The sequence below is a fragment of the Cannabis sativa genome, chromosome 4, assembly GCF_029168945.1.
Source record: "Cannabis sativa cultivar Pink pepper isolate KNU-18-1 chromosome 4, ASM2916894v1, whole genome shotgun sequence".
Taxonomy (NCBI): Eukaryota; Viridiplantae; Streptophyta; class Magnoliopsida; order Rosales; family Cannabaceae; genus Cannabis; species Cannabis sativa.
This window is the reverse complement of record NC_083604.1, coordinates 47,489,542-47,502,738: the sequence shown is the minus strand read 5'-3', so window position 1 is coordinate 47,502,738 and position 13,197 is coordinate 47,489,542. Positions and strand designations below refer to the sequence as shown.

Below are 13,197 nucleotides of genomic sequence, written 5' to 3'. Positions count from 1 at the left end.
CATCGTCCATATTCAAATCTACAATAGGATTGTTATTGTAGAAGGTTGTATCGAACTCCTCAAACTGATGAAATCCTGTCGCTTCTTGTTATTGCTCTACATTGGTCGGAACCTCCTCATTCCCACCAATCCCAACATCTGTTTCGGGAACGCAAGACCCTACCACACTCCGAGGGAGAGGATTAGTAGGCGGCGTAGGCTTCGAATTCCAAACTTTTCTGACCTTGGTCACGAATAATGGCATGAACTCTGTATTTGACATTGTTGCCCTCATCTCTAAGAACGTTCTCAGTTGGCGTTCTTTCTTAATAACCTCTGGCGGAACCATTTGTCCCTTCATGTACAAGGAACAAATCTCCAACTTTAAATCATACGCTAAAGGATCAATCTCCAACTCTTCATATAAAATTTGACGCAGTTCTTGTAGGGTTGTGTCAGTTGTAACTGTCAACGTCAAGCTGCCTTCTGCTTTGTAAATCCAATTATAATTCTCACATAACCAAACACCATCGTACGATACAACAAGAAATACTTTGTCTCCTACAATTTCAAACAAAACAAGGTGAGTACAGGAAAAAATACCAAAAAATAACAAATATCGATATCCATCGACATTATGTCGATAAAAACAACAGCAGAAAGTATGACATGTTTCATCGACAACTAATCGACATACTATCGACATTATGTCGACAACATTACCAAACATGTAGGTTACAGTCCTCATCGATATATGATCGACACACCATCGACATGCTATCGAGATGGAGTCCACAACGCAATTAGCATGGCAGACACGAGTACAATGGTAATTAATCCATTCAGTTATCGACATGCTATCGACATTGTATCGATATTCACGACAAATGTACATTGCATGCGTTCCATTTCTACGGTTACACATTTAATGTTAATAAATTTTACATACGTTCCCAACAACTCTTCCCAACCGCCACATTGCATGTCAGACACGTGTATTGTCGATAAGCTATCGACATAACGTCGACATAGCATTGACAAATTAGTATGTCGTGTCATTAAATTTGCATGTTGTCGACATACTATCGACATAGTATCGATATTCTGTCGACAAATACACCATTTCATACGTTTCACCTGTACAGTTACACATTTGATGGCCATTAAATTTTCCTACATTCCCAACATGTATACTGCTCTATAAAAGCAAATCCCTTTCTATTTCATAAGTGCTATTGTCTTCTACTTCTCTCGTACACTTAAAAATTAAAGGCAAAATTCTCTTATTCTTAAGTTCCAAATATGGCTCCTAGAAAGAACAAGGGCAAATTCCCAATCCTAACTCCTCAAGAGCTCAAGCAGGAGCTTGATGTTGGCATAATTACTCCTCAAATGCAGAAAGTTCTAGACGCCGATAGAACTTTCGAAAAAGAACGAAATCGGAACGAGTTAAGGTTGATACAACTTGAAGCACAATTTAGCAAAACTGGTGTATGGCCGGCTCCACCACCAGGGTTCCCCGAAGGATGCCGTCGTTACAAATTAGACATCTTTAACGGTAAACCGGTGAAGCCTGGATTTTTATGCAAGTATTGCAAGTCTTACCCACAAGCCAAACAATTTTAATAATTTGTTATTTTATGGTTTGTGGTGAGTTTTATTTAATGTTTATTTTTTTTTTATGAACTTTTATTTAATGTTTTTTTTATGAACTTTTATTTTAATGTTATTTTGTGTTATTTTAATGAAATGTTATGTTATTTTGTGTTTTATTTATGATTTTTTTTTTTTTTTCAATTATCGAGTTCAAAAATCGACAATACATCGACATTGCATCGATATATAGTCGACACTATTGGTCGACATACTATCGATAGAATGTCGACATCTTCTAAAATAACTTGTGAATGTCCTCCATCGACATTCTATCGACATATCGTCGACAACATGTCGATAATAGTCATCACTGACCTTGATTGGCAGAATATCGACAATTACAGACCAAAAAATACCAGTTCCAACAAATACGACACATATAACAATTTTAAACTACATAAAGTCTAACAAAATGCTTAAAAAACACCACTTACCCATTGTAATGGTGTAAGATTCTTGAGTGATATTGGGGTGTGCTTTGGTTTTCCACCAACGCCCACCGAGAAACAACCATTCAAGAGGGAAGAGAGAGAGGGACGAGAGAGTGGGACGAGAAAGAGAGAAGTTTTTTCAGTTTTTTCTAGAGAGAGAGAGTAGTGCACTGCACGAGAGAGAGGGAAAAGAGAGAGAAAGAGGCAATTTCAGTTTTTAACAAAAGAGTAAAATGGAAAGTTCATGTAATCAATGGACTAAATTTGTACAAATTAATGTAATGTATAAATTTTGATATGGGGTATTTTATTAGGGTCAAATAATAAAATTTCCCTAAATAAAATAGTGTGGATTAAATTAAGGGCTCGTTTGGAACGCCGTATTAAGTTGTATTGTATTGTATTATATTGAATTGTATTTTATGCAATATTTTTATGTAAAACTATATGTGGTAATAACTTTTATGGACACCTAAATATATAATATTTTAGTATAAATTAAAGTTTAACATTGTATTATATAAAAATATGATAGATAATCCAATTCAATATAATACAATACAATACAATACGACCTAATACGGCGTTCCAAACGAGCCCTAAATGAACACCAATTCATAGATTCATAATGATTGATTCACTTTATATTCGTTTCTCCCAGTGAAAGCAAAGGTTATGAACATAATCCAGGTTGACACCGACCATTATAATTGAAGGCCAATGTTCTACATCATGTAGTGTCATTGATTATTACATTAAATGTTCAAAAAACAAAATAACAAAACTTCCATAAAATATAAAATCCTTAAATACAACAACACAAAACACAAATGATAAATTTATCATTGGTGAACAGTTACAAATTATCATCTCATGCTAACTTGTTTGGCTTCAATGTCCTTAAGTCTAAGGGTTACGGCTCTCTTGTGCGCTTCCAGACCCTCAACTTCAGCCATTGTTGCCACATGTGGACCAAGCTTTCTCAAGCCCTCTTCTGTCAAAGACTGAACTGTCATGTACTTGAGGAAGGAGTCTAGAGACACACCACCATACATCCGCGCATAACCATATGTTGGAAGGACATGGTTCGTACCGCTTGCATAATCTCCCACGCTCTCTGGCGTCCACGGCCCCAAAAACACAGAACCTGCAGGAATTATGAATGAAATAGTTAATTAGATTATTAGTGCACTCCTAAGGTATTTCATTGTTCAATCAGGATTAATCAAAACACTCTAAAAGAATCATTAACGAAAAACACAGAACCTGCAGGAATTATGAATGAAATAGTTAATTAGATTATTAGTGCACTCCTAAGGTATTTCATTGTTCAATCAGGATTAATCAAAACACTCTAAAAGAATCATTAACGAATGCATGTTACAATTATAGAATGTCACCTCTTTCAATCAAATTAACTCATGATTAGTCAGCCGTCAAGAAAATTCATGATATATATGAAGTTACGAAAAACAAAACCAAAAACCAATAGAAAATTGACTCATGAGTTCTGGAGTTTTTTAGCAACGTGATTCTTGTCTTACTTACAAATCATTCAATAGAACATTGGTTGGTCTCTAGACTTTAGAGGTGATGTTTATGTAAAAGAGAACCAAATTTCAAAATCAATGCAAAGGCGGCACTGGAAGGACATTGTAATCCGTTAAACAAAAGGAGCTAAGCAAAAATAGATAAATATGGCAAAAAATGAAGAACATAAAAAATTACCTGCATTCTCAATGAAACCCTCCCATTTTTCTGCATCTTGAACATTGATAATTAGATGCTCTGGAGCGTACAAGTTTGAAAAGGAGACAGCCTGAGACTCATGAGAAAGTTGAGTGTCAAACGAGATGTAAATAAATCCTTAAATCATGAAACAAATCATTTCACGAGTACTCGAGGAAATTCAATTTCCATGCAAGTAGATGGTGTTGTATTAACTGATAATTAAAGAAAAGTACCATAAGAATTATATTACCGTTAACTTGAAAAACTATTGTTTTTACCCTGACTAGTTTCAATTTCAATAACAGCTTAAGAGAAAGGCAATCACCTCTGCAAATTAAAAATAAGCTGCGTGAAAACACTTCTACAATTCATTTACTCATAATATCAGGTATGCATTGCACAGTATAATTAAGATATCTTTGCAAGCAAATGCCAGTGTATTAAAAAATCAATCACCACCCTGTATTGTCTACCAAACAAGCTGTATGATATTTGCTTGGATAACACAAGTATCATATAATAATAAGAAGTCAAATCACAAACCTCAACCATGTCACGAGCAAATACGGTGAAGCTGTGGCTAAGTGCTTTGGCAGCAAATTCTCCCCTAGGTAGGTCGTTGCATTGTTTCTTTAATTCATCCTCGATACCTTTGAAATCTACACCATCTCCAGTGATTACAAGAACTACCTGACTATCAGGGCCATGCTCAGCCTGAAATTATGTTAATCTGTTAGACCCATGTTTATTTTATAAATATAGTTTAGAGCTAAGCATTTTGCAGGTCTTTTGAATTTTATAAATATGAAACCTGTGTTTATTTTAGGCTGTAGATGTTAAATTTCAGTACTGATAAGCATTACAAATGGGTATATTTCCATCATATGAATAAGTTTCTTTCTCAATATTACAGAATATTAGCATCAGACGCATCTTTCAGATTCCATGAGAAATTTAATAGAAATAGCAGAAGTTTGTCATTGTCCATGTTTAAAATGTCCAGTGAATAAAAAGATATCGTGTAGAACTAGGTTTAAGAATTGGACCAACTAAGCATACTGACAAAACATAAACATTACAGAAGCATACGAGTGTGAAAGCACCTATATGTAAAAACAATGAACTCGATCAATCAAATCTGTAAAACAATAGTATGAGGAGAAGTAACCACCTGAGATAGTAAGTCAGCTGCTATGTGGACAGAGCTAGCATATTTGTCAGCAATGACAAGAACTTCAGAAGGACCCGCAGGCATGTCAATTGACACCATGGCTTCACTATTCTACTAAGGACACAAAATTACAAATAAAATCAAATTAAAATTCCTGAACAAAGCATGGGTCAACCACACCGTTTTCTATTCAAAATATTGTAGATTATTCTAATGCAAAAAATGTGTAACAAGAAGTAATACCCACTTGGAGAATCATTTTTGCAGCTGTAACATACTGATTTCCAGGGCCAAATATCTTTTCAACCTGAAATATATATTTGAAAAGAAAATAGGTTAATAAACCAAATACTGGATATGTTCAAATGAAACTGCAACGGTTTTTGGTGTAAGCAGAGATGTTAAAAAAACTATATTATTACGTACACCTGATGTACAAACACTGATAGACTGATAGCAATAAAAATTGTCACATGCACACAATTATTAGTTTCTGACAGGATATATAATAATTAGATGAGGAAAAGTCATATTCAAAGATTGCATTTCACATGTTTCCTTTTCATTTTCTAGTTAGGTTTTTCATAATCCATAGTCTAATATGAAAAAGATACCCTAATAATAAGCTAACTATGTGACTAACAAAAATGTCATTAGCAAAAAATTGCAACAACCATGAGATAGCAGTTGCATTAGTCATTAGCAGAGGACCAACAAGAATAACGACGAACCAGTAGGCATACCTTCATAATTCATAATAAATACGTACATTCAGAACATTTGTTGAAATTAACAAAATATGAATGAACTAAGTTTAATTAGTACCTTTGGACATGATTCTGTTCCCCATGCCATGGCAGATATAGCCTGCAGTTTGAGAATAGTTGGATTATCTTTAATAGGACTCTTAAATAACGGGGAAAACCTTCATATTACTAACAATTACTTAACCTACAAATTTTAACTTTCCATACCTGAGCGCCTCCAGCTTTAAGGATGTGAGTGACACCAGCCTTCTTGGCACAATATAGTACTTCCTGCAGAAATGGAAAGGCATTAGCTACTTATTGCATGACATCACCTAAAACATCACATCCAAGTAACCAAGTACCTTGCATATGCTGCCATCGTGACTTGGGGGAGTTGCTAGAACAACAGTTTTACATCCAGCAATCTTCGCAGGCTATTTGACAGAGATAAAATTTATATCTATGAAACTCGGAGACCTACTTATAGATTTTTATGTGAATATTATAAAACTTTCAGCTATTAAAATCAACTGATCCAATTAATTTGACAAACTTACAATTGCAAGCATCAGAGCAGTTGAAGGTAAAACTGCAGTTCCCCCAGGAACATAAAGACCAACAGAGGCAATACTTCTCGCCACTCGTTTGCATCTCACACCCTGATATAATATATAAAATATATTTAAAAGGCTATATCACATACTAGAGCAAAAGACAAGAGACAGGGCAGAAAATTGACTCACTTTCATGTTCTCTATACTTCTCTCAGCTGATTTCTGAGCAAAATGAAATGCATAAATGTTGTCATATGCAACATCAAATGCTTCTCTTACAACAGGATCAAGCTGCAAATAATTAACAATTATAGATGCTCATACAAACAAAAATTATTCAGAAGCTATTAATAACTTTAGCAAGTCAACAAATCTTGTAAATAGACATACCTCCGGGTCTGGAAGCTCAGAAACGCTTACAACCATCTTATCCAAATCAACTTTGTCAAACTTTGCTGTATACCTACCGAGGACAAAAATCTTAACTAAATATATCTCAATCTCAATAGATATATAATCAAATAAAATTAATTAATGGCAATATAAACCACAAACGCCTTAACATAAACCAACTCAAAAAATTGAACTTTGCACCTACTCTCGAACTGCAGAATCACCTCTTTTGCGAACATCATCGACAATGGGGTTGACCTTATACAGTAACAAAAAAAGGTCAATCACCACCAAAAAAAAAAAAAAAAAAACTAAGAGCAATTTCAAGTTCAAGTTTAAAACACAAACAGTGGCTCACAGTGGTGAAAATTGAAGAGAAATCAATTCGAGGACGAGCCTTGAGGTTCTCAAGTTCGGAAAGAGAGAGTTCTGACAATTTATAAGACTTCATTGCACACTTTATCCCCTTACACCCGAACCCACCTGAACACAAAATAAATTCATCTTTCTTTCATCAACAAAGCCAATGCGGCATTGCCAAAAGCAAAAATGACATGTTTTGCATTTCAATAAATAAAGTCAAAAGGGATAGTTTCTTCTTTCTACTTTTAGATATGCTTTGAATTTCCCTAAACTCAGTTTATATAATCTATTTAATGGAAAACAAACATAAGAAATGACCTAATGAAATAGGTTTTACCTCTGGAAGAGCAATGAGACTGAAGATGTGAGACCTTAGGATTAGCCCTAGTAACTCGAAACCGCAGCGAAGAGTTGGAATTGGAATTAAGCAAATAGCTACTCTGATTGAAACGTAGAAGCTGAATGTCCATTACCTCTATTGGTGCCTGAGTGGCTGAGAGGTTACCAAAACGCGAGAGAGAGAGAGAGAGAGGGGCTGCTGCCGCTGCCGTTTCCGTGCTCTTTTAGCTGTCGCTGAGAAAAAATGGAGAGAGTAAGGTGAGGGCAGAGGTCGGGCGAGGCCGGAGGTATAAGGGTAGGGAAAGACGAGAGAGAGACTTGGGTGAGCGAATGAGGGGGGACCGGAATGAGACTTACTGCGGGGCTTTTGGTTGAGGTTTAGACTTAAAATGTGAATGTAAAATTTAAATTAATTTTTTTTTTTTTTTTGAATAATGGTTAAATTTCAATAAACTAAATCATCCAAAAGTGGTGTTCGCGGTGCGGGTGCGGTTTTTGACCATTTTTTCAAACTAACCCGCACATGCGGTTTTTCTAATTTCCCAAACTGCACTCGCACCGCAAAAAATGGTGCGGTGCGGTGCGGTTTTTGCGGTTTTGCGGTTTGGACTATCCCCAAATGATTAAACTATCACAAATACAACAAAAATTGAGCAACACTTATCAAAAATACCATAAGTCTTGAAAATAAAAATGCAAAAAAATTAAGTTTCAACAATACAATAATTAGTGGACTTTGGGTTGAACATTCACATATTGGACCTAAATTAATATAAAAATTGGTGTTTTTATAATGTGCGGTGCGGTGCGGTGCGGTTTGAACCGCATATTAACAATTCAAAACCGCAAACCGCACCGCACCGCGCGGTTTAGGAAGAATTCAAACCGCGACCGCACCGCGAAGAATTTCAAACCGCATTTTTTTGCGGTGTGGTGTGGTGCGGGCGGTTTGAGCGGTTTGATGAACACCCCTATCCAAAACCAAAGATGCAATAACAAAAGGTAAGGAGTCTCTACTAAAAGTACGGTCAGTCTCAGAAAGAGAAGATCGCGCCAAAGCATGCACAACCTTATTAGCAGACTGTTTAGCAAAAATAAAAGAAACAATATCAAAATCAGCAACCAAAGTCATACAATCATAAAGAATATGGCCATAAGGAGAAGCCATATTTTTGAACTTTTACAAATCACTAATGACCCTTAAACAATCCGACTCAACGACAATATGTGACCATCCATTTGCTTTACTCCAAGAGAGAGCTTCATTGGTTCCAATGGCTTCAACAATATGAGGTTGCAAAGCACCTTCTCTAGATAAGCTTCTGGCCCCCAAAACCCAACCCGCAGCAGACCTTGCAATCAAACCCAGACCATACCGCCCTTGGTCGGCAAAAAGTGCACCATCTACATTAACTTTGATAAAAGGGAAATCAGGTGTTGTCCATTGCTCCACAAGTAGTGCAGTTGGCCCGTTTAAGTTTACATCTGTGACATTAAGTTTTTGAGCATTAAACCAATCAATATAATTTAACTGAGCCATTGCCACTACCTCCCCTGCATCAGGGTGTTTAGAGTTCCAGACCAAATCGTTACGATGAGTCCAAATTGACCAACAAACCATACCAACCTCAAGAGCCTCAGCCGTATTCCACGATGCCAAACCCGCTTCGAACCAACTTGAGAACGACATTGCATCAGGTGCCACAGCAGTAATTGGAACCTTGCTCCAACAACTTTGAGCAAAAGAGCACCGCACCAGCACATGCAGAGTCGTCTCAGGAGCAGCAAGACAGAACGGACATGTTGCAGCAATTGGAAGATATTTTATGGAAAGATGAAACCGAGTTGGGAGACTATTGGTAGAAGCTCTCCACAGAAAATTAAGAACCTTTGGAGGGAGCTGTAACTGCCACAAGAGCTGCCAGAACCTAGAGCTATCTGGGATATCTCTGATGGATTTCATTGATTGAAGCAGAGAATATGCACTCTTAACAGTGAAAACCCCTGACGCATCATGTAACCAGTACCACAAATCAGAACTCATATGACTACTTAGCGGAATTTTCCACACCAAAGCTTGATCTCTAGCAGTGAGCACATCAGCTAAAACTTCCCCATCCAATTCAACCAGCCCGACTTTCATTAAAGAGTCCACCGACTTTCCCACAAGCCCCGGATGGACAGATTCATTGTAAGGGTTCATCTCATCAGGAAGCCAAGGCTCAGACAAGATATTAACGGTAGAACCATCACCCACCAATCGCCGAACCCTAGCCCGAACTAACTCCTTGGCCTCAAACACACTTCTCCAAATATAACTCGGATTACACCCCAACGTCGATGTGAGAAAAGACCCTGACGAAAAGTATTTAGCCTTGTAAATGTGCCCCATCAAGCTATTCCCACAAGTCAAAAGCCTCCACCCTTGCTTAGCTAGTAGAGCTAAGTTGAAGTCCCTTAAATCTCGAAATCCCATACCACCATTGCTCTTGTGTTTCGTGAGCTTGTCCCAGCTCAGCCAGTGTATGCCTTTATTCTTGTTTGACCTCCACCAGAACTTGGTAATAGCTCACTCAATGGTAATAATGTTAATTCTTTTAAATATATGAGTTTCATATTCCCATATTCCCTTAAAGCACTCCTTCTAACTCTACTCTCTCTAACTCAAACTCACATAACAAACACCCTATTGAGTGACATTTTGTAACACTCTACTAGATTAGACGTGTTACGGTGTTTTCTATAATTATTGTGCATGCATTTGCTAATCAAAGGGTTTATTAAAAAATAGAGATAATTAAAACTTTCTTAAATAACTTAAACGTTAATAATAAACATACTTTATATAAGTTCAGGATCCCATTAAAATCTACATAAGTTTGCAAAATACTTGCATTACAAAAGTTGTCTTCTTACGACTATCAAAAAGGTGAGCCTAAACTATCCCGAAGACTATGAATGCTTGTTGTGAAAAATTTAGATATACGCAAGTGCACGTAGTCATAAACAAGTAATACAATGATACGTAACGAGTATCGTCTCCGCAAGGACTGTAAAAATAAAATTTCTATTGCAAAAGTTAATTACCAAGCAAAATGCCTAAGAACCAAAATGAAATGATTAATGAATCAACTAAATGAACAAGAAAATAAGTAAATTAACTCAAAAGTGGATGCAAGATGGAAATAAAAATGAGTTGTAAGCTTTTGAAATGTGAAAGGTTTGAACTATTGAATCCCCCTATGTTTAGCAGAAACTGTGTGTTTTGCTACAGCAAAATGTTAGCAAATCTTTAGCAAAAATCTCAGGTTAACAAGAACTCCAATAAAGTGCACAAAACTCTTCCAAATTTTATGCAATCAATCCTTGAACCTGTTCAAACATATCCCTACGCCAAGCAAGCTCAAGAATACCATTACAAGCATAGCTCTCAATTGTTACACAAGGATATAACATATTCCCATGTTATTTTTAATCTAATCTAATAAGATTAAGAACTTGTGTCATTCAAGCTAAGTCTATTATATTTAACCTTTCCAGAATTAAATATAACACAATATCAAACTATTGGTGGCCAAACAATATCAAGAAACTAACATAAAGCACACTTGAATGAACATGAGAATTCTTACTAAATATTTGCATAAGAAAATTACTAAACTAAAACATAGGGTTCTTCAACAATTCAAACCATAAAAAGTTTAGCTCATAGCTAACTTAAGAACCACCATTACAAGATAAAATTCAGCCATGGAGTTTGAATGCTAGAGTTAAAGAAAATAAAAGAGAAAAGAAAGAAATGACAAACAACAATAAATGAGAAGTTTTCCAAAAGGGTAGATGTTGAATCTTGTTGTTCTTCTCCTCTTTTCCCCTTCTTCTTCCTCTTCTTTCACTCTATCTTTTTTTTCTATAGAAAAAAATGGCAGAATTCTTCTCTATGTTTACGTGTTGCCCTCCTTTAGAGAACTTCCTAGGTTTTGTACCATTTGCCCCAAATAAACCCTACACATGGCATGCACATAGCCTCTCCAAGTGTTTGCTCCAGCCACCACTCCTAGAATGCCATGTCATCTCCACAAATGCCACCACTTTTAATGAAGTGCCAGCTCATCTTTTTCTCATGCCATCTCATCTTTTTCTCAAGAAAATAAAACAAATCAGCTACTAACCTGTTTGCTGCAGCAAAAACTTCATAGAATTTCAACAAAATTAAGAACATGACTAACTTGCTATTTTCTTTTCCAATTTATACACAAAAGTTATTGATTTCTACTAACAGCTTCAAATTACACACATAATCATAAAACACTGAAACTTTCACAAATTAAAAGACAAAAATAACTTCAATGACACACAATTACATAAAAAAAAAACATGTTTAAAGTGATAACAAATAACTCTTTACTCAAGAGTTATCAATGCTCTAGGTCTAACCGTCTTGATATGTACAATCTTCACCATTAACTTTAGACTCATTCCGGTTCGGTTCTAGCTCTTATCTACACATACCCGTAATAACTGTGAGTCGTCAGACTCAGTAAGAAAAGTATAATCATAAAATAAACTTAAACTGGATTATAACTAGGCGCCCATACACCCAATTATAACCTTATTCTGCGTCCCACGCTTACTGAGTCTAGATCGTTCGTACGACAGTACTATTGACCATAATATCAACCTATACTCGGTACTCTAGTTGTACCGATGTAATAACATCAATCAATACTTATGCCAAATATATATCCATCGGTGTTCAGTATAACTCTATGTACACTATATTAGATTTTGTGCCCTAAATAAAACCCATTTCAATATAATCAGATTTACTAATTAATAAAAGATCAGAATTCATTCTATGTTGCATGGTTCACATGATTTATTTCATGATTATTTTTAATGTATAAATTCTATTAAGTCCAGAACATATGTAAATATACATATATATATATTTGTTCATGATTATAGTGTCGTCAGCACAGTGGAATATAATCATGATTATATGTTCAAAAGTTTAATTCTCATAATTTATCGGTTCATTAGATTTAGACTGACATGATAATCAGTGATAATGTATACTTACACCTGGGATAAGTGTTATGTCCTTTACAGGGTATTGGCAAAGTTTACCAGTATCAGATGTATGGAGTATACATTGAAAGGGACCGATATTGATCTTAGATAAGATATCATAAACTTACCGTTATGTCTTTCTTAGTCAATATCAATAGTTGATCTTAGGTCTATGGATCTTAATCTCGATATGGTTAGGTTCAATCTTAGTTGTATTATTTATCTTCTTCAATTTGTTCGTTAAAGTTGACCAATTAGATCTTCTCGTGACATATAGATTAAGAACATGGTAGTTCAATTGAGTGGGAGCACTAATCATAAATATGGAATCTATAGCTTCTATAAGTATTTAGAAGTGAAACGATGATTTTCTTCGAGCTTGGCTAAATAGAGATAAATGATTAAGGCCTCATTTCAGTAATTATATTAGTAAACTGAAGTATCATTTATAGGTAACTAAGTGTTTTAAGGATAAAATACATTGAAATTCAGTGTAGATCATCTATAGAGGATCTTTGACTATTCGGATTGTAACAATAGATAATTATAACGTATCTATATCGTGGTACATATAGAGCAATCTATATAACTAAGAGTGTATTCAATTTCAAATCAATAGTGGTGCAAGACGGAATTAATAAGTTAGAGAATTTACTTGGTGAATTCTAGATCTACTTATTGAAAGCTCGGTTATATAGGCCCATGGTCCCCTCACTAGTTGAGATAATACTGCTTGCAGACTCAGTTAATTGATTTTA

The 13,197-nt window shown here is 35.5% G+C and overlaps 1 protein-coding gene across 2 annotated transcripts; it reads right to left on the bottom strand.

Annotated features, from left to right (window-relative positions):
* Nucleotides 1–2,684: 2,684 nt before the first annotated feature.
* On the bottom strand, nt 2,685–7,772 carry LOC115714346 (histidinol dehydrogenase, chloroplastic). Of its 2 annotated transcripts, XM_030643020.2 has the most exons (15): nt 7,501–7,738; nt 7,365–7,411; nt 7,023–7,147; nt 6,870–6,922; nt 6,662–6,734; nt 6,461–6,562; nt 6,275–6,376; nt 6,080–6,151; nt 5,943–6,005; nt 5,794–5,835; nt 5,216–5,275; nt 4,969–5,079; nt 4,341–4,511; nt 3,795–3,885; nt 2,685–3,213 (listed from the first exon to the last, which is right to left on the bottom strand). In XM_030643020.2, the coding sequence occupies exons 3-15, from the start codon at nt 7,113–7,115 to the stop codon at nt 2,933–2,935; spliced, it is 1,314 nt and encodes a 437-aa protein (XP_030498880.1). In that variant the 5' UTR covers nt 7,116–7,147; nt 7,365–7,411; nt 7,501–7,738; the 3' UTR covers nt 2,685–2,932. The 2 variants fall into 2 exon arrangements, with proteins under 2 accessions (XP_030498880.1, XP_030498879.1); XM_030643019.2 differs by having other exon boundaries at nt 7,365–7,772.
* Nucleotides 7,773–13,197: the final 5,425 nt, after the last annotated feature.